General features: G+C 36.3%; 1 protein-coding gene across 1 annotated transcript in view; it reads right to left on the reverse strand.

Moving 5' to 3' along the window:
• Positions 1 to 23,338, reverse strand: part of LOC108703040 — a 93,392-nt gene that overhangs the window by 17,688 nt on the left and 52,366 nt on the right. The window contains exons 6-9 of the mRNA XM_018238957.2: positions 17,477 to 17,592; positions 16,335 to 16,413; positions 9,265 to 9,411; positions 451 to 493 (exon numbers count right to left, since the gene is read on the reverse strand). Of these exons, the coding sequence (XP_018094446.1) occupies positions 451 to 493; positions 9,265 to 9,411; positions 16,335 to 16,413; positions 17,477 to 17,592 (385 nt within the window). The remainder of the gene's footprint in view (positions 1 to 450; positions 494 to 9,264; positions 9,412 to 16,334; positions 16,414 to 17,476; positions 17,593 to 23,338) is intronic.

A 23,338-nucleotide genomic window follows, 5' to 3' on the forward strand; every position in this document is an offset into this window, starting at 1 on the left:
CGATGCCTGCGCCAAAGTGGCGCCAAATTTGTTAAAGTGCGCCCAGTTCAACAGATCCTTGCCCAAGTAAAGGTATCTATTGTAATTTAGTTCCTGGGTACATTTTGTGCTATTATAACTATTTCTTGGAACCTTGACCCCTGCCTGAACCTGTCTGTGTGAACCTACGCTGCCTGTCTTCTGAATTCCTGCCTGGACTTTGACCTTGAGATTGCCTTAACCCTTGCCTGTACCTTGTGCCTGAACTTTGACCCTAAGGGCTTCCTCCTTGGTCCTGACTCCCCCACTGGGAGCCGATAGGCCCCCTGACAAACAATGATGAAGGCTTCTCTTTTGTCTTTTCTCAAGGCCTGCCATAAAAGTACTGTTTAATTCTGACATTTGCTATCCCGAATAGCAGCAGCAAGATGAAAGTAGAAAAACACTGCTGGAGGACAGAATTTAACTTACTGCACTGCAGAGGTTGTGGCCTTGTTCCATTAAGGGCTCCAGTCTGCGGATGAAAGAAAAACATTTTACTCAGCATGGATAAAGGTAATTTCTTACATTATCTGGCACTTTTTGTAGAGTAACATAAAGGGTTATCTTTCTTGGGCAGATTTACCAAGATTATATAGTTCAAGGGAACCATTTAGAAGCATTTATAATAAGGCCATGAAGGGAGTTGCCAAGGTGTTTTAAGTAAGCTTCAGGATTTTTACAGTCCGGCTAGAATAACAGTGGCAAACAGATAAAGCAACCACTAAAAGCAACCTTGATGTAATGTCCTGGGGAACAAAGCACAGGTGACCAATATCCTACTCATTGAACAGGAAGTCTGCAAACAATGTGTAGAGCAAGATGATTGGCTGGATAGTTAAATTGTTTCATTCCAACATATATGACACTAACAGAAGTCATGTCAGAAATCCAGGTAAAGAGAATTATTTTTATGCTGTGCTTTTGTCTAAGGGTAGCGTAGCAGATGTCTAAATAAATACATAAAAATGAATAATATGAGATCTACAAAGTTTGCCTACACAACAACTTTTGACAAGGGGTTTAACCCAATGTGTAGCTAGACAATGTGAACATAATGTGGAAGACTTGATTATTACTGAAAGAGTATGCTTACGATATATAACTATATATTTTACTGGCACTGGAAGAATATGTTGGCACAGTAATAATACTGTCCATTCTCATTGTAAATGTATTCTTGGTAGGGATACAGATTAATCTAATATAGATTAGTGACATCATTAGATGTATAAATACAAAGTAGCTGTAAACTGAAAAGCATCCTATAACATTATTTGCATATCTATGTTACATTATAACTCTGATGAATTTCATACCAGCAGCACATTTTCTTTTATATACGTATATGTAGGCACTAGGGTCTACATATATAGGGTCTACTTAAAAGATATCCCGGATATCCTTTAAGTGTATCAAATCTATCTGGAAATGTCTTATGCACAATTATATGAGTCCATTAGTATAATAAGCCTCTAGCTCTTTCTCTTAGATCCTGTTTGTTAACAATGGTGTATATGTCTTTAGAGTCTAAGGAAGTCAGGCTTCAGTAGAAGATTAGAACCTACAATCTCTATGAAGAAGCGTAGTAGGGTATGGGGTAATACTTTTTTTTTTTAAAGGTTAATTTTTATTGAATTTTAACAACAGAAAAAATTAGAAGGAAGTAAAACTAGTTAGAAAGGAAAGAAAGAGGGGGAAAGTAGAGAAAAGAGGTACGGCTGAAAAAGTGACTATCATTGGTTGGTCGAGGTGGCTGGCGACTCAAGCCAAGGGTTCCAAATATTGTCAAATTTCTTCGGGCATCCGCGTGCTTGTACAGTTCCAGTTGCGAATTAATTAGTCCAATCCATCTAGTCAGAGTCGGTGGTGATGGGCCCATCCAGTGCAGGGCAACAACTTTTTTTGCGTAAAAGAAAAGCAACCTCATCAGGCATCTAGTGTTTACTCTAGGTAAAACGGAGTCAAGGAGACCCAGAAGACAAGTAGCAGGGTTAAGTATCTGGGGAAGATCCAGTTCGGCAGCCATGAAGTTCACAATTGCCCTCCAATATCTAAGTATCACTGGGCAATCCCACATTAAATGCATGAAATTAGCGACAGAAGCACCACATCTTGGACAGCTGGGTGAAGCTACTTTCCCCATCGTAAATAGTTTCTGAGGGGTGAGGTATGTTTGATGCATGATCTTAAACTGTATGAGCCTGTCTCTTACACTCACTAATGGGACATATAGGTTATCTATAATTTCTTCCCAATCATCTGGGTCGATATGAACCCCACTACTCTTCCACTTATACTTCACTCTGGGCCGGGGATCATATCTATTGGAAATTAAGTGCTTATATGCATTGGATAGGAGCTTGACCTTGGCGGGTTGAGATATCAATTTTTCTATCCTTGTGTACTGTAGGTGCAGAGGAGGGGTTGGGAATTGTGCTGAGCAAAGATGACTGATCTGGTTATATCGGAATTCGGATAGGTCAGGCAGAGAGAGGATCTGGCGAAATTTAGGCAGTGCGCGAAGAGTGACATCAGCATATACTTGAGACAGCCGCTTAAGACCAAATTTAGTCCATGTTCCCACCTCTGAGAATGTGGCTAAGTGTGGATAGTTACTATTACCCCATAAAGGTGAATCCAGAGATATAGTGGTATCAGCTTTAGTGATTTGCACAATTGCATCCCAGGCTCTCTTAGTGGCATCCATTACAGGCAATAAAGGGCCAAGATCCTTTCGAGTTCTATATAAAGCATTGTGCAGGCTTTCAACAGAAGTAAGATATAGTGCCTCTATTATGGATGCCGGGTTATCAGCGTCAAACACTTTCCAACCGGCAGCATGTGAGGCCTGGGAGGCAAAATAGTATAGCTCATAATTGGGAGAGGACAGTCCCATCTGATCTTGTGGAGCATTGAAAGTGGCTCTGGATAGTGTGGGCATTTTGTTCCCCCAAATAAATTCAGATTGCGTTCGGTCTATATCATGTAAGGCTTTCTTGGGTATGTGGCAGGGGGTATTACTCAGTATATAAGGAAATTTAGGAACATAAATAATTTTACATATATTAATTCTGATGGGGTAATACTTTAGTGGACCCACTAATACAGAAAAAAAGGCATTAGAATTACTAAACCCCAAAGAGAAGCCAGCACCTGTGATGTGGCACCACATTAACTCTGTGAGAACATACAGTATCCTATTACTACTTACACATTGAAGGGCAAAGAAAAGCAAATAGATACAAAGGTGAAAAGAGTTTCTCCATGAACTACAGTACTACCACACAGAATAAAATATATAGCCTTCAATTTATAGAACAGTAAAATACAGGCAGATTGAGGATTGTGGTAGCATCATCCTGTAGGAGTAGGCATTTTAGAAAAATAGAAGAAATAATAGAAAAACAAATTTCTAGGAGGGCCCACTTCATTCTGCTACAAAATTCAGCAGAACAATTGTACCAAACACAAGGCCACAGTAACACTAGTGGCTCAAGAGCAAGAAAGTGAATTTCCTCGAATGACACTGTCAATGCCCAAATCCAATTTGAAATACACAGAACTATTTCAAGAATAAAGTGTACAAGTGTCATCCAACTAATGTCATACAAATGTGTCAGGAAGAATGGATGAAAATAATTCTCAAACAATTCAGCAAAGCTGGTACATATGTACGCCAAAAGACTAAAATATGATTGATAATGTGTATGTATGTTATTTATTTGTGTTCAGGTTTCCTCTAAAATAAAACATTAAAGGACATGTCAACCAAAAAAATTTTGGTTTTTTTTGCCTAATAAAAGAAAACACAGTTATAAGCAACTTTCCAATATGAATCTTTTAAAAATGGTTAGTGCTTTTAAAGTTATTTGTACATGTAATTGCTATTGAAAGTTTGAAAGGTTGTTACTTTTTCAAAATTGTTGCAAAAGCCAGTCTCATCCAGCAATACAGGCTGTAGTGAATACTAGGCCAAATGTACCAGTAGTTTTATAACTCCCTCGCCATCCTATAGTCATTTCTCTGTGCCTAATGGGCCTACTTGTTATTAAATGATCACACCAGCGCTCACCACAAGAGCTTTATTAAATAATTCCTCTCTTGAGGTCTGTCTCTTCATGGATTTGTTCTGTTTAATAAAAACACCAGTATGTGGAAATTAGTACCCATGTAGTGTTCATAGACTGGTATGTAATATGAGAGGCTGCTGGCAGTAAAGCACTTGCTTAATTAGAATAGCTGGTTTCAGTTTTAACCAGTTCATCAGAAACAAAATCTAAATGTCTCATATAAGGGAAAAGGGGTCTGTGGAAAAACACCTATTAGAATATTTTGTTTGCTTAAAAAGCAATATTAATATTTCAGTTCTCTCTCTTTCGCTTACAGTATATATATATATATATATATATATATATATAGATAGATAGATAATTTTAGCATGATTTATGTTGAAGAAAAAATTCAGTACAGCCCTGCTTGATTGAGTCCATGGATGTTTTCTTGAATTAATGGAGACAACAATAACCACAGTTTGCCTGGACGCTGGGAAACTTCTATTCAAAGGGTTATGTGGCTGTGTACAGCTGAAAAATAGCAAAGTGCAGCAACAAAGTGGTACTGTGTTTAAAATTATAAGGTTGTATTTGTGCCCGAAACCATGTTACTTTGTATAATTTAGTGTACTTAGATTTTTTTTTTTTTATATCTCTTTTATTTTTCAAAAACAAATGCATTAACAAATGGTAAGCATATATATTTCCAATACAGAATTTTCAAAGGAAAAGAAACGTTAGTATAGGATAACATCGATAATGAATTGTTTTCACCAGTGCGATCTCTGTTACATTGGGTGACTGTCTATCTCTCACGATTGAACAAATATATTCCATGGTGCCCAAATTTGCGTATGTTTTTCCACTGTGTCTTGTGTAGTAAGATTTTAAGAAAACATGTTTACATGTAACAAAGACCTCATAGCCCATTCCACTATTAATCACAGCTAGCATCAGGCCTCTCCTTCATCCCATTAAAAAATATCAGGTTGAAGAGCTATCAAATGCATTTCTTTAGAAGTTGCCAATGTGGGGGCGGGGGGTAAAGGTTTTATCAGGCACTCAAGTGGTCAGGCTGGAATAGAGAAATTTCTGGAGTAAATACACCACTGTGGGCTTTACCTAGTGCTGGGAACCCTGCACCATCTGAATCAGCACCACTGGGTAATTGTGTATCATCTGTTCAATAAAGAGTTTCATTTGTTTTAAAGAATCACTGGTGTTCAAGTTATTGAAAGATATGTTTTGTGGTGGGATACAGTGTGGGTAATCCCATGTACAAAAACCTGTTACAACAAAACAAAACCATCTGAAAAAAATCTATAAATATCCAGTACTGTATGTGCCTTCAGCAGGGTCTGTGTTGGTTATGATTCTGTGTGTCACCGGGTTAAATTGTCTTAAGCCATTTCAAAGACATGTTAAGTCTGTAAAGCCATACTTTGCTCATAGGATGCTGTTCAATCACATACCCCTTAAGTGCAACAAGAGAACAAGGTGACTATGGCTTTCAGCTATAAGCAATATAATGTTAGCAAAAAGGGCCTGCACTCCAAATAAATAGATAGACCAAGTGGTATATAGTCATATATTTATATATTTAAAAAGAAATACTTGAATTCATGGATTCCCCTTGAGAAAGGCTAAAAGCCGAAACGTCGGGGTGATTCTCCTCTCAGGGCAGGTGTATCCGCTTTCTTTTTCATATTGGTGTTTGACCATATTTTAAGTGGTATGTATAATTGATTTTCTGTGATATCTTCTGGCATGTTTTTTGCCCTGTATTATGCATGTATTTCTTTTTAAATATATAAATATATGACTATTCAAATACCACTTGGTCTATCTATATATTTGGAGTGCAGGCCCTTTTCTTTGCTAACATTATTCTGTGTTTGGCCTTATATGGGGGCTTTTTTTTGGGCTTTATTTGCACCCATAAGTTAATAATATTGCAAATACTTTATATTAGAGTGCCCTCCATCTGAGAATATTTTCTTTCAGCTATAAGCAATATGACAGAATCTATGTGTGTATGCTACAAGACATTAGCATATAATTAAATCTTTCACAATAGATTCGAGGAATGGTGGTTATGACAACACAATAGACACTGATGGTAATCATGACAGTATATGTGCAGCAGGCTCTTAAAGGAATAGTAGGACCATAAGTGTGATTATTAAGGGCACAAAAACTTTCAAAGCAAGTATGCCCTTCTATGCAGTTTTGAACTGAATTTACAGTACCTGCTGTAATTTGGATTGCTAAAATCATTAAAACATTAAAACATTAAAACAACTATTTTAATACCAATATGGATTAATGCATGATGTACCTGGTACTATGTTATTATGACAGAGAAAAAAGGAAATGATTTTTAAAAAATGAAAATGATTTAGTTAAAATGAAGTTGGACTTCCCATACTTTAGAGCTTTTTGAAAATGGGTTTCTGGATAAGAGATCCTAAACCTGTACTCTGTACAAATGATCTAATACAGTATGTTATAATCCATTTGATTGCCTTGCAAAATGCCTGCATCCTTTTGTATACAGCAATGTGCTAATAAATGCATTAATAATAGTATTTCAATTTCAGGAATTGTGAGTGAAACCCTGAAACTGGAAGCAATGTATGGTACACTAAATAATTCTAGGGGTAATTGGGCTGAGTTTGCCATTTCCAATGTTTCCTTCAATGCTGAACTATATTAGAGGACAGTTTAGGCTTCCAATGCCGAGCAGTGTTCAGACTTATGTCTGTGTATGATAAATCACTCTCTGGTGGTTCTCCAGGCTCTCGGCCATTCTGGAACTTGGGAATTCAAGCAATGAATATTTCCACAACAGTTTCCAAGTGATCATAACATTTATGTGGGTTAACAGCGAGGGCAGTGGAGCTTAGGGAGAGGCAAATGTGCTTGTTGTCCTTGAGCATTACAGTGAAAGGCAAGTAGTCTATTATTACCTGATATATTTAACAGTACTGGCCTACTTAGGTTGCAAGAAGTAGTATGGAATCACTCATCTTTGGGATCATTTGTAATATCTCCCTGTCTGATGGTCTGTAGCTATATATAGTAACTATTTTCTTTAAACGAAAATATTTTGAACTCATGCGACTCTTTGATTGATATACTGTATAGAGCCATACTGAAGGCAGGAATAAATACAACTGGCCATACAACATAGCTTTGTTTTGAAATAGAGTTTTTTTATCAAATCTATCAGTGCATCAGTTGGGTATATTCCAAAACCTATGGAATTAATTGAATGTGGGAAAATACAAGTTCCAACTGTTTCCTTGTTTAAAAAAAAAAAGTTTGTACACAGTAACTCTTACTAATTTAATATTAAAATCTCAGCACATTTCCATAATTAGTAGCACCAAAATAAATCACCATTAAATCTCCATTCCAGCAACAGTATTAAATCTTGTACAAAGGAACATGATAAACTGATTTTACTTCTACCTGTGGAAAGTAATTGAATTATTGGAGGTGCTTTGAGTCTTAGAATTAAATGCTTTAACAATTTCAATAAAATAAAGTTATAAACTTAAAATGATGTTCTGTCCTTCTCCTTAATGCATTGATACTACAGGCACATGTACAATTTCAGTGGAAGTGCTTTTGTCAAAGTCCAAAACATCCTTAACAGTTTTCAGTGCAACCATAAATAAATGATTGTGACTGCATGCTATTGGCGCATGATCTAAACAATAGATATCAGATTGCAGTCTACAATGCTGAGTTAAAGTTGTTTTACAAAGACAGAGGTGCATGGAAGATTAATGATAAAAGTTTTACAATGAACTATAGGAAGTTACTCTGTACAGGGTTTTGCAAACTGTCATGTGCAGGGGGATCTGGGGGTTGCAATATGACTATGGTGCTTGCCATTTCTCTTCTCTAGTGGCAGGTATTAGATACCAGACTGGGGGTCTGGGGCCCCCAGGGTTGCTGCCTCAGTGACCCCTACACCCCTCTGACCACCCACACTGCCTCAGCTGCAACCCTCCACCCCTCCATCAGCTTCCCAGCATATACCTTGTTTTTTCTTCTTGAGGATGCAATCGGGGCCAGTAGGGGAGGTCAAGGAGCAGTGCCCAGGCTCTCAAATGAGGAGCCAGTCTTGGTCCACTGGTCCCAGGTATCCCTGGTGTCCTGCAGGCCCAGTCCGGCCCTGACTGCAAACAAGTCGTCGTCCATGCCAACAAATATTGGTCTACTACAAGATTAGCCGTGATAGCTTTTGGTCTACAACAGCCCACACACTCACATTGACACCATAATACCCTCACATAAACTATACATTCCAATATCTATACTAATTGTAAATTGTAGTATCACAATAACCTTGAATATTATGCTTGTCCAAGCAATCATCCAAGCCACTCTTAAAATAATTAACAGAATCAGCCATCACAACATCACCTGGCGGCCATCACTGTCCTCACTGTGAAGAACCACCTATGTTGCTTCAAATGAAAGTTCTGTTACTCTAGTCTGAAGGTGTGGCCTCTTTATGGGAAACAAAGGGCCCCTGCTATTTGTCTATAATGTCTTATGTACTTGTACAGTGTAATCACAAAATGTACAGTATTTTATATGATTACTGTAATAAAAAGTGCAAAATTATTGATCTATTTTGTGCCAGTATATCAGTTCAAATCAGACAGGAAAACCTGAACAAGATATTATCTGAGGGCATGATTTTTAAGGGCATGTATTCATAGAGTTCTTTTCTCCATGGCACTCAAAACACATTTTACTGTATAAACACAAGCCATTACAGTTGCACTACATATGGGCAACACCAATAAATAAACTGATTTTCCATGGTTTTCACCAGGATTCACACTACAGTCTCAATCATAGGATCCAGAATCCAGAACAGACAACAACTTCTAGTCTATAGCCCTGGCTCCAAGTAAAATACATTTCCTCAATGAGATTCCCAGAAGTTACTGTAAGAATATCGTAATTTTCTGAGGCAGCTTTAATATTATTTGCATTTCCCCATGCTCCATCTATAGCAACCCTTCGAATATATATTAGTTGTTGAATTCAACCCCCTGGATATACATATTCAACTGTCATATGTCTATAAAATGCCTCAGATAAGATGTTCCAGATTGGACTTGATCCCAAGGTAATATTATCCACATATATATTCCACATCCCTTACCAGTTGAGTTGGGTTGAGACACTGTAGTTTTGATAGTCTCATGGTGTCTTCAGGAAGCTGCCAACTGTCTATCTTCTGAAATCTCTGGTCAAGATGGCGAGCAATTTTCTCATCTGGGGTCACCATGAAGGGTCTCATATCATCAAGCTAGGTCCATCAAGAAAAGAATACGAAGGTCAGACAGGTGATATAAGGTTGGGCTATAGAAATAAAGTGTGGCCTTTATTTTTAATGGAATTTATTAATGCTACAATATTTTTGAGTGTTTTAAGTTAAAATTTTAAATTACAATATCGGTAAAGTGTTTGCACCTCATATTCCAAAAATGATATACTGAGCTATAGCATAAAAATGGGACTCTGGCCATGAAAATTACACCAATAATGATATATTGTAGTAGGGACTATTCAGGCTGTAGCTCACATAAAACTCTGTCTATTGCACTGTATCATAAATTGCTCTCTGATACAGATGACTTGAAGATAGATAAAACTGACCCAAGCCAATTGGCAAGGTACATGTATAGTCTGTTCACAGCGACATGTTTTAAAATGGGAATGAACAATCTTAGGGATAGATGACTGACCTTAAATCCTGGAGTTCTAGTTAAAAGAAAATTTTAGGCTTTCCTGGCTGGTTTATGAAATGTTCCTGCTTTCTGACTCAGAAATATCAGCTGAGGTGAAATTAAAACACAGATGTTTTACCAGTATTTTCCCATTTATATAACTCCCAAAACCCAGAGATCAGACAAATTAGATTTATTTGTGAAATGATCAACCACAGCTGAATAACCTTTAAAATTGCTGCAGATTTACCTGAAAAACTGTCCATTACCCGGTCACAGTAGTAGCATGAAATATAATTTTTCCTATTCCATTGCATGTATTTACAATTATAAATTTTCCTATATTTCATATATAATATTCTTGTTTAATGCAGGATGGCAAACATTGTATTGAAATATATAATGTATTACTCCAGTATTTAAAGAGATTCTATCATCTTTTAAAATGCTTCAGTTAATATTGCTGCTGCAGAAAAAAAAGTTCAAAAGAGCAAACATTTTTTATATATAATTTTGAAATCTGACATGGGGCTAGATATGTTGTTAGTTTCCCAGATACCCTCAGTCATGCGCTGATAAACTTTAGTCACTCTTTACTGCTGTGCTGTAAGTTAGAGTGATATCATCCCCTCCCTTCCTCCTAGCAGCCTATCAACCTATAATGTTTCAAAATGTTGAAATAAACATCAACCCTTTTTTGTAAAAAAACATACTCCTCAATGAGGAGATAATGCAAACAGGGCTGCTCAGAACCCATCCAGTCCTGACTCCCTAAAGCCTGTAGGCCTAAAAACCTAAAATACCGACTATTTAAAAGATCCCACCAGTATAAGATTCATTCTCTGTCCTAGACCTCTTCTGGTACAATTATCTTGACTGATGTAGGCCTTAACATTACCATAACCCTTACTGAAGACCATGTTATATTGTATGCATGTAAATAAAACAATAGCAGATGTATATGTATACAATAAAATGGAAAGCAGGTTCTCATGAAAGCTGAGGAAACCTTTTCCGATCATCTATTCAGGACTGGATTCAACCAGCAGATGTCCCTTGTGCAGAATAGTTTAAGGATCCCCATGGAATCATTTAGGGCCCATTTACTAACAATCATTTACATTTTTTCCATGAATCTCTAAAAATGTGTGGTTGTTCTATATTTCTTAAAAGCTCTAAAAAATTGAGATTTGTTAAGTTAAAAACCATGAAAACCTCTAATGCAAAAATTCGCCAAGTGAAAGTTGTCTACAAGAAATTTGCTAGGAATTGTCAGGCCTGGGTGCCAAGATTTTAGGGGCGACATGCCAACCAGCCTAAATCTAAGGATCAATGTGGATGCATACTTCTGTACGGCATTAAAATCACAAAAATGAGAATTTTGATAAATAAGCCTCCAAATTTTGTCAGACACCTGTGGATCACCCCTTCCTCACCCTGCACCACTGGTGCCACTCAAGTCTAAAGCTTGCTGGTGGGGAGCAGGCAAAGCCCTTAGTTGCCTAAGCAGATACAAATGTATTTTTATAGATTATATTTTCAATAATCATTGATATGCACTGCTGTGGGCTATATATCAAGCCTTGCATGTATTACTATAAATTGCCCTTTCTTTATTAAGTATTATTTCATTTATCACAAGAAAAGGTCATGCTATAGAACTGAGACTTCTTAACCAATGCTGATTAATACAATATGCAGGATTACTACTGTCCTTCACAAAACATCATTGCACAGAGTGTACAATCATCATATGGAGACAGACTGGTTGGTACTGCTCATGCATTCCTTTTTTTTTCTTGCATCATATCAATAGTAATTCATTAATACTGCCCATGTTAAATCATACCACACAATGCTATGACAAGGCAGTAACCAATGCTGTGCAATTAGGTAATTAGTAGTATATACTGTAGCAGCAGGTATAGATCACAAACAAATGCCATATCCCCTGTGAGATGTTAATAAAGTGCAATGTAAATACATGCCTTGTAAAAAGAAAGTCAGCTTAAAATGCTCACAAAGCTTACATTCGAAGGATCCTCATGCAACTTCAATCCAATATAAAAAATGGGAAGCAAAAACAAAAAAGCAAATGGACTTGCTACAGCAACTTAAAACCCAATACAAATCTGCTCCATTTAATAACACCCTTAGACGACTGATAGAGAAAGTGCAAACAGAAACAAATTGGCAATTAATAGAAAGGGAAATTCAGAAAATACAATGGATCAAACAGAGATACTTTCAAAAAGCCAGTAAGACTGATACAATGCTAACAAGACGTTTAAATAATAAATATTTGCAATCTCCCTTTAAAAGAGATAACGACACCAGAAATGAAACCTTTTTTTTACATTTATCATAATATTGTCTTTGCATGCTATTTATAATTTTGCCATAAAAAGTATTTACAGATGCTTTTACTGTACATTACCCATCTGATTCTGTTTTTAGGAATCAGTAACAATTGTTTTAATAATTGTAACAATTGTTTTCAAAATCAGCCCAATCAGTGAAAATGAAAAACGAACAACATGAGCTATAAGTAACTTTTGATGTACATTAATATTTTGAAGAATATTTTTTTAGTGTCAACACCACTTTATGCATATCAGAACTACAAAGGGCTCACTAACAGTAAATCCCACCCGAATAGTCATGCATGGGATCTCTAAATTTGACGCAGAAGCTCTCAGCACAAATTGCAGTTACACCAAAACCAGAGACAGAGATTGTAAACATTTTTTATCCATTTTCAGTCCTGAATATTGATGTGAAAGATCCTGGCAACAAGGTAAAAAAATTCCTTCATAATGTGGTGCATAAAGACCAAGAAGGGTTCATACTAGGCCAACAAGTAAAGGATAATATTTGTAGGGCACTTAACAATCAACATAGCAAAAATCTAAAATACTCTCTCCAGCTACTATCCATAGATCTGTAGAAAGCATTTGACTCTATAACCTGGAAATTCTGTTTGCTGTCCTTAACAAATATGGGTCCCCTCTCCCATTTCTGTATGATTCCCCGAAAGCGTGTGTCCATCATATGGGCTTCACGTGATCTACGTTCTCAATAGGCCGGGGGAAAAAGCAGGAGTGCCCCTTGTCCCCCTTGCTGATTGCCCTAGCCATAGAACCACTTGCTATAACTGTAAGGAGACATGAAAACATCTAAGGAGTTGGGCACCCAAAAGCCACCAGATTTTGCATATGAATATATGCTTTAATCACTTACGCTTCTGGTCTCTCATAAAAAAAGGACCCAGCAGAGGCCCCTTTAAATTAGCATGTGAGGGAACAAATTTATTTAAGGAAACTACTAATCCACATTTTCTCAGCAGCTAAACTAATGATCACAAAAGCATAGAAAACCCCTGCTCTAGATATACGGTTAGTTAAAGTCAGACTGTATAATGTTCTCATTTTGGAGAAAATCACTAGCAGGGAAACAGAAATAATACAATAAGGTCTGCAACGAGTGGATGACACAAAGAACATGCAAAATCATTAGCTCACTTAAGAGTATAATCACTCTTTATGTCTCCATGTATCTCGTACGTCTATCTCCACAATAAGATAGACGTACTAAAATAATATATTTTAATTTGACAGCATCCTAGAATATTTGGGGTTTATTTATTTTTTCTTTCTCTCATTCCCTTTTATAAGGATTACTTTCATTGTTATGATTACTGGTTATTGTTTCGACCTCAATGCAAATTTTTTTTATAAAACACAGGAACATATGGTAAACTCGAAAACGTATTGCTCATGCATGCTGGGAAATGCCGACCACATTTTCCTGTAATGTTCACTGTTGCAAAATTAAAAATAAAAATATATTTTAAAAAATGCCCCCCACCAGCGCTAGGACACTTCTGGTGCTAGCGCCCATGTTGGTCAGATGCATATGTTTAATGCACTTTTGATGTGACATAATGAGCAAGATGTGGTTTTCGCTCATTATGAGCATGCGTGTGCCCCAACATGGTGCTTGAACCAGGAGCTCCTTCTGGTGTGGGTAACCTAGACTAGCTGGGGGCATATAAATAAAACTAGCCTCTATTACCATTGGTTGGGGATTATATACTGTATGGTGGCAACAGGTGCCCTTTAAAGAAGCAGTGCTTCCTAAATAGCAAGTCAGCCCTGAATTAATGACATGACCTGACGTCACAATGCAGGGGGAATTTTCGGCAATTTAAGAGGAGCATACTAGACTGGGAAAATAGAAAAAATTAATACATTGCAAAAAATTTCAGTAATTTATATTTGTATATAATTGTATTTTAAGGGCCTATTTCTTCTTGATTTACAAATATTCTTTATAAATAACAGCATGGGATGCAGACTGCCTCTGGATTATTTTCCACTGGTGATATCCCTCCTAATCTGGAATAGTAGCATGTCTGCCCTATCAGAGAGTATACATTTTTGCTAGTTTTTCCAAGAAAGACAACATTATATACACTCCAGGTGTGTCAATAAATGGCTGGATAGTTTTGACAGATCTGACATTTTTCTGATGGATGTACCCAATCACTCCTGTCAGTTGACAGGGCTGTGGCTACTCTGGTGAAACAAGAGAATATTCTGTTTTAGCAGTGCTGACTGTCATAAAAGCTATTCCAAGCATGCCTTGTACCATTACTGGTTGGTTCTGTAAAACATATACAGGTATAGGATCTATCATCCAGAATACTTGGGACCTGGGTTTTTTTTGGATAATGGATCTCTCCATAATTTGGAACACCAGATCTTAAGTCTGTTAAAAATCATTCAAACATTTAATAACCCAGTAGGATTGTTTCACCTCCAATAAGGATTATTTATATTTTAGTTGGAATCAGGTACAAGATACTGTTTTATTACTACAGAGAAAAAGGAAATGATTTTCAGAAATGGGAATTGTTTAACTGAAATGGAATCTATAGGAGATGGCCCATTTTCTGGATAATGGGTTTCAGGATAACAGATGGAACCCATACCTGTACGCAGTTTCATTTTTCCACAGTATAAAATCATGAAATCATGATGATTTACCTACAAACACTCATTACCAGCAGGCCAGGATTTGTTGAAAGGCCACAAAGGCCCAGGCCTAGGGCAGCAAAAATGTAAGGGCAGCATGATGCCCAGTCGCATAGTAAGGGGCACTGGGCAGTGGCGTAACTAGTTGTTACTGGGCCCCATAGCAAATTAAATTTAGGGCCCCAAAATATTTATAAGTTGGCCTATTTTACCAAGATATATTAAAATTGCTAATTAATTAGGGTCTCACTGGGCCCCCTACACTCCTGGGCCCCCCTGCAATTCTCCTTCAAAATACTGCGCTGTCCGGGTCAAAACCAGACAGGTGGCAACCCTAGTATGGGGGCAATCACTGGCAAATTACTTCAGAATTAGAGGACATTGTTAAAGTTAAGACAAGGACAAAATTCATACTTTAGTAAATATGCCCCAATGTGTCACATTATCCATTCACCCTTTTGAAGCAAGGATCTAAACAAAGTTCAAGAAAAAGACTATGGTGGTACAGAAGTATCATATTCCACTTGTCTTCTTATAGCACATGTTCTGTACTTTTTTTTTTTGAAGGAAAGGGAATCAATATCAGATAACATTAAATCCAGCTACTATGAAAAAAATCTGTGTTAAAGTAGTATTTACCCAGAGGTTATAAATAATATAATAAGTTTATTTTGGTACAAAGCTGATGATGAAAATGTTTAGGTTCCACGGGTTTAACTAAGAATTTACCAAGCACCCTTCTGACATAACAGACATGGTTAGTTCCCAAAAACTGACCCGACATGTCATCAGTTAATCCACTCAATGTCAAACAAGCCAAATATAGGCACTGGCATAGAGGATTTATTAAGGAGAATTAGCCAGATATTTCTGTGGCAATGGAGTGAATGTTTGGATCCATATCCAGATTGACTGTATTGCTATTAGGAAATACCAGAATTAATAGGTGCAATTACATCTTCTCATATTATTGATTAATCACTATGTGTAATACAGCTCAACATTTAATGGGCAACAGAAGCTTGTTGCACCCAAAAAAATGTGATCAACTGTATCACTAAATCCAGTGAAAGTAAGCAGAGAGCAAAGGGAAATAGATACTTAACGGAAATAAATGGTATCACACCTGACTCAAGGGCAAATAGGGGGATATGTTAATTCTGACATGAATATACATTAGAATAAGGATTGCGCAAATGAAAGGTTAGCTCTCATTAAAAAGCACAAGGCCTGCATAATATTTTGAAGGCAAAAGAGGTTTTCTGTGATTAATGAAGTGAAGTATCAAGCAATCAATTAGATACAAATTAGTTTCTAATTTAATTCCAAATACTTTTAATGGCTGTTCTACATTTCAATTGTACAATGTGGATTGGTGCTTTGGGAATTACACTTTAAGGTAGTTCAATGTGTGAATTATTTAGAAAACCTGTTTGAACAATGGCTTTAGCAACAGACCATCTCACCTTGTATATGCCTCTTCTGGTTTTGTCAGTGCTTCCTACTCTTTCTTCTTTTATCGAAAATAAACTCCTTGGTTCACAGCTGGAAAGAAAGGGCAGCATCTTATATGTAATTGTTATAACATTTTATATTTTAATCTCAGACTTTGAACAATTTTACACGGAAGCCCCCAACTTGGAGCTAAATAGGTATAGTTGTGTGTCAGCTGTGTGTGCTTTGCCTTTTAAGAAAAGACAGCAACCTTTTTTAATATTGGAAACACGGTTTCTTTAAGCACTATCAGATGTAAAAATCGTCTTTTGTTGTCCAGGGTTTCTTTATGTGGACTTTCCCATATCAACAAGTGTTGTCTCTTCTCCTTTTAAGAGGAATATTTGTACACAATTAGCAAGAGTATGGCAACATAATAGGTTTTGTACAATACTTTATTTGTTCCCGCCATTACAAAATTATGGAGAAAATATACAAAGGCCTGTACACAACCTATAATGTTGACATACTCCTGTTAATTGTGTGGCATCTGATGAAAATACACCAAGGGGGTTATTTAATAAAACTCAACTTTTTCTCACTTTATTTAAAAAAAAAGAGTCAACCAAACGACCAAATCCTCTTAATATATACTAATACAACTTTTTGAAAAAAAAATTGGCGCGACAAGAAGTCATGACAAAATGAAGCATCAATGTGATTTGTGAGACTTTTTCAAATTGTTGCTCTGAAAACTTGAATGTATTGAATTAGCGAATAAAAACCAGTGCAAACAGCCGGAAACTCTTGAGAATTCTGAAGGTAAAAAACATCCAATTGGTAAATTGACCATCTGCCATGGACTTATACATGATTTCAACAGGTTTTAGCTGAAGTGTTTTCCGATTCGAAATTTTTAGCAGCTTCAGAGCATTTTTTCCTCCAGATATCTGTGTTTTTCCCCTTTAAAAAATGGACCAGAAAAATTTGAGGTTTAACAAATAGGCTGCCAATAGGTGACACTTTGCATGGCATGTAGGGGTATGCAGGATTATCTCCCCTGTTTGCAGCATCTGTCATTTAGTTGTTATGCTCTCATTTTCAATTTTTTAAAGTCATTTAGATCAATAAGATGGTGATCATTAACTGAACATCTCTACACACAGGAACTTACAGAGTAAGCAAATCCAGGAACTCATACAACTGAAGTCTTCCTTTTTCCACAAAATTCAATCGTTTTTTCTTCAAGTAATCTGATAACTTCTGTGGAGACATGACAAAGCCGCACATCTATAAGGGGAGATGAATATTGTTAGGTCAGACTTTGAGCACAGTTATAGGTATAGAATCTTTTATCTGGAGTCCTTGGGGCCTGAGGATAAGGATTTTATCCGTAATTTGGACCTCCATACCTTAGGACCTATAAGAACAAAAAAAAGAAAGTATTTTACAGGAATGACAATATAATGTATGGTTGCCCTGCACTGGTAAAACTGGTATGTTCTCTTAATAAACACAACTATAGTTTTTATGAACAAGCTGCTGTGTAACCATGGGGGCAGCCGTTTAAGCACAGGATACACAGTAGATAAATTCTCAAGAATCCCATTGTATACTACAGAGCTTATCTGTTGTCTACAATGTACCATGTGCCTTTTCTCCTTTTTTAGCATGGCTACACAGCAGCTTGTTTATATAAACATATAGCAGTTCTTTTGAAGCAAACACACCAAACTTAGCAGGGCAACACTACATTATATTTTCATTACTTTAACCTACTTTAATTTTTTGATGTTACTGTTCCTTTATGTCAATAAGTCTATTTTTGAAAGGGAATTTTTGCTATTTTAGCAAAATTCTAGTGCTGTTTCATAAAAATGTTTGGCATTTCTATCTATGACATTATAACATGTAATAGAATGGTAAATAACAAGATTCAGAATGAGTTCTTTATCAAGTATAAGAAAATGTAATCAAAAGAAATACCACTTTTTATTGTCTATTATTTGTTAAAAGGTATTGCTCAAGTAATATCCTTACAACACTCAGTTGATTTTATACCTATATACTTCAAGATCTATGATACAAGAAAGGAACTATTTGGGGTGTAGAGTTCTAGCATTTTATTGCACATTATTCTCCCTTAGATCCCCTTACTAGAGGCAGTTGTTAGTTACAACTGGACTTCTATATGAAAAGCTTAAGAAGTCCATTACTCACATTACTGGTGAAAGATAAAGCTAGACATTATTAGTAATGTTGCAGTTTTAGCATGGTATGGCTAGCAAATATAGTTAAGTAAGGATTTAACACTAAAAACTGAGTGTTGTAAAACCAACACTAATGTAAAATTCAAAGCTTTTTAATAAGGATTACATAACACTGTAATATAATGATTGTTTCCTTTTCTTGGAGATGCAGCATGTCTTGTCCCTGGGCCAAGGGATTAGTTTCATAGCATACGGTTTTACTGCCTATTGCACACAGAAAAAACAAACGATTTCCTGTGTAAGATGTGATCAGAGTATTACAGGCACCTGGCTAAATCTACACTCTATTTTTATGACTGTTACCAGCAAGACAATGTTTATATTGTAGAATTGGTTTAACCCTGTTGTGTACTTAAGGAGATGAGTGTGAAGCTCAAATCAAAGCTGATGTGCTGCAGGCGAGAGGGCTGCAGAAGAGAAAATAGTTCAGAGTGATCTCCTGAAGAGAAAAACATTGTATTGTGCAAGGAGTATACCTACAATTCATTGGAGAAAACCATCTAAAAACACAAGTATTAATTACAAGAGCTGGGAGATACATATTAACATTTCTTCTCCTAGGCTCATCTGAGACCCAGCTCTAGCAACTAGCAATAAATGCCGCTAGGCTAGAATGTATCTCCTGAGGAGTGAGACGAGGCAATACTCTTGAGGAGTCAGGACTTAAAGAGTACCTTAAAAAACCCAAGACTGGAATGACCAAAAGAAAAGAAGTTGATGGAGCTTATATACCAACAAATTCACAAAGTTTGACCAAAACTAAGATGTTGTTTGGCAAACCATGAACTTTTGGTAGTGCAGGTATGGGATCCATTATCCAGAAACCCATTATCCAGAAAGTTCCAAATTGTGGGAAGGCCATATCCCACAGAATGCATTTTATTTAAATAATTCACATTTTTAAACATAATTTCCCTTTTCCCTGTAATAAGAAGACAGACAACTAATATAATTAACTATAATTAATCCTTATTTTGAGCTTAAACAATCCTATTGACTTTATTTTATATTTAAATGAATATTTGTACACCTGGGGCAGATTTATCAAGGGTCGAATTCGAGGCTTAAAAAACCCTTGAATTAGACCCTCGAAGTAAAATCCTTCTAATTCGAAGGATTTTAGCGCAAAGGGTTTGATCGAACGATCAAATAAAAATCGCTTGATCAAATGATAAAATCCTTTGAATCGAACGATTCGAACGATTTTAAGCAATCGATCGAATGATTTAGAAAAAACTTAGAAAAGTGCTCTGGAAGATTTCCATAGGCTAACATTGCACTTCGGTAGCTTTAATGTATGAAGTCGAAGTTTTTTTTAAAGAGACAGTACTTCGATTATCGATTTTTACTTCGAATCATTCGATTAGATCGAATTCGATCGAATTTGACCAATTCAATGGTCGAATTACCCAAAAAAATACTTCGAAATTCGAATATTTTTGCATTCGAACTATTCAATCGAGCTTAGTAAATCTGCCCCCTAAAGTATGAAGATCCAAATTACAGAAAGATCCCATATTCAGAAATCCCCTGGACCCTAACATTCTGGATAACAGGTCCCATACCTGTATATGACCCCTTTATCACTAAAAAATGCCTTTGTGTGTTTTCATCTCTGACACATCCTGAGTCATGGGGCCTCTAGTTTTTATAAATATTTAATAAATGGAAAAATCCCAAGTTTGAATTATTGCCCTAAAGACACAAACAGGGAAATTCACAATGCAGAACTATATTCTTATTTTTTTAATAGTGACTATAGCAACCCTTACAGAAGAGATGAGCCTTCATTGTTTAATATTCTAAAATGACTTTTAGTTAAAAACCAGATTCATTTATCAAAATTCCTACAATTTCAGCTTTGCACAATGTATGTTTTTTTGTACTGAATATTTCTCTACTGTTACTGCATCCTCTCTGAAAGAAATCATTTTACTAACCCAGGGAACCCCTAGGGACAAACTTGGATTCAGATCATTTAGATAGCTATAGGCAATTAAATTCATTTTGACTTTGTCAGTATTTAGCATATGAAGCATAGCTGTTGGCCCAAAACAAAGCTTAGTGAACTATTGTGCTAGTCATAAAATAACCAATTCCTTACAACTGGTCCACAAGTAATTCAACTCAATATGGGCAGGTATGTAATAAAAATAATACAGGCACCAAATAATCAATTTAGTGCAGCAATGCAGAATTGTGCCAGCCACAAGCTAATCAAGCCAAGTGCCTAATTACATTTCCACTATGTGCCAACATGTCATCTGAGGCTCCTTTGCAGAGTAGAGTACAAGGGACACGTTTAGTGCACCTTGAAGGGATACAATTTGCAGGTCTTTGACGGTCTAAGTAAGAAATCTTGTTGTTTTTAGCCAAGCATTCCCTTTTTTTACACAAATCTGTGATATTTTATTCTTTTTTTGTATTCATAAATACTTTAAAAGTCATTTTATAGTTTCATTTATCCTTTCTGAATATGTTTTTTAAACTATTATGATAAAGCCTTTTAGGTATCCATAATACATTTAGATTTGTCATATGTAATTGGGAAACTGAAAAACAGTTTTTTTTTGCATATATCCAGTACTTAACGTGATTCATTATCCACTCTTCAGTTAGGATAATTTCAGTGTCCTCAAATGAAAATATATTTTGATATCTCTATATATAACAGTGTTAATATTATGTAGTGCCGTTCACAGTATTTTTCAAGTGTAATGAGTCCCTTGTTATTGGAAATTTTAAGAAAAATGTTATAGGCAGCAGGGAATCTCAGTCACACTCACAGCAGAATTATATTGAACACTCTTTTAAATCACTTTTTTTAAATCAAAGAATGGCATCACTCTGTCTTTCATTGCACCACACCTGTATTTCTTGCATGCAACACAACCACAGCTTTAAATTATACAAGGTTAAAATATGATACTAATGTTAATTGAACGGTAAAACCGGGGTGGTTTTGAAAAATCTAAAAACAAAAATCAACTTATAGGAATAAATGCACACAAAGAATAGAGGCATGGAATCTGCAGTATTATCTAAAAACTAGTGATGGGCGAATTTGGGGCGTTTCGCTTTGCCGAAACGGCGCCGACATCCATTTTTTTTTTACGCCGGCAGTTTTTGCAGCAGTTTCCCAAATCTATTCGCCGCGAATTCCCGCCTGGCGAATAAATTTGGCCCATCACTACTAAAAACAGATAATATTATACAGGAAGCCCCAAATTGTGGCAATTAGTGATGGGTGCATCTGTTTTCAATTCACCCATTTTGACGTGCGACAATTTTGACGAGCGTCAATTTTTTTGTTACATCGAATTTTCACGCCAGTTTTGCAAAAAAACATTCAGACTGCAAACTCCTTGAAAATTCACAGTGAATCCATCGCCCATCATTAATGGCAATGCTACCTCCCATAGTATCCTATTTAAAGAAAACAATTGAAAAAATTGGAATGTTACAATAGACGAGGTTAAAAAGTCTTATCCATTGATTTCAACTTTCCAGCTGACTAAATTGCTTTTCCTCTGAAAGCTATGATATTCTGTTTGAGGAAATCCGCATCTTCTGAAAACCTTAGATCCCCAGTACTCCTGAAAAAGATCTTGCATCCACCAAAAGTTAACCGTAAACAACAAAATGAAATGTTTTCAGGCGTCAAATCCGAAAAAAAATGTACAATTCTGATTCTTTTAGGATTTTATCAAGTCTCTTCCCGCACCAGATTTTTTTCGAGTACATTTATTGATAAATACAGTAAAAATGTGCACGTTAGTTTGGACAAAGTGGTTTTAAGAAATAGTAAGAAATATTCAGATTTTAGTAAATAACCACCTAAAAGTGAAGTAGAGCAATGGTGTGCAGTAGTGCTAGCCACTCAAGAGTTCTAAACTGCTGGTTAATGTGTCCGTTATGCTATTGTGGAAGAAAGAACATACCAGCTAAAATGAACATCTTCAGTCCACAATCTTTTTGTCATCAGTGGGATATACCATTAGCTGTAGTGTAATAATAATAATAATAATGCAACGCTGTATGATGTCCCTCAAACAATATACTGAGCCTCCCACAATTACGTACTTACTAAAAATTCACAAAATGGTGAATTCGAAGATTCACGAAAAGCAGTGACAATTTTTTTATGCGCCACTATTTCGTCCAAATGTATTTAAGTCAATGGGCGTCTGAAAAATTCTGACCCGTGACAATTTTTTTTTGTTTCTGCAAATTTTCCACCGACAAATTTTTACCACAGTGTTGTGAAAACATTCGCGGGCAGCAAAACACTGAAATTCACTGTGAATCCATGTCTGGTAAATAAATTCGCCCATCACTACACAACACATGCCGTGTGCTGAACACCCTTGGAGTCTCCAGTTTTCATACTAGCCTAGGGTAGCACACTCTGGGCTCTCAGTTTAAGCACTTGAACATAATAAAGCTATTTAAAACTACAAAAGGAGAACCAATGGCATATTCTCTTGAAATGCCACATTAAGCTAAAAGTTCATTCTAAAGTAAACTTTCCCTTGACCTTTCTTTTGACTCTCCTAGGCTCCATTTTTGTTTACGGTGCTAACACACTTTACCCTAGGAATAAAATATCTGTAATAAAAGTCTCCATGTGGAACCATTTCTACCTACTGTGAACATGCTTTAAGCTGTAGGAATACTTAATTTCTAGAGAACGTGCCTGGAATTTCTCCATGCAAACTGAGCCAAACCTCCATTTACTTACTCTAACCGGTAGATGCTTGCTAATG

The sequence above is a fragment of the Xenopus laevis genome, chromosome 9_10S, assembly GCF_017654675.1.
Source record: "Xenopus laevis strain J_2021 chromosome 9_10S, Xenopus_laevis_v10.1, whole genome shotgun sequence".
Classification (NCBI taxonomy): Eukaryota; Metazoa; Chordata; class Amphibia; order Anura; family Pipidae; genus Xenopus; species Xenopus laevis.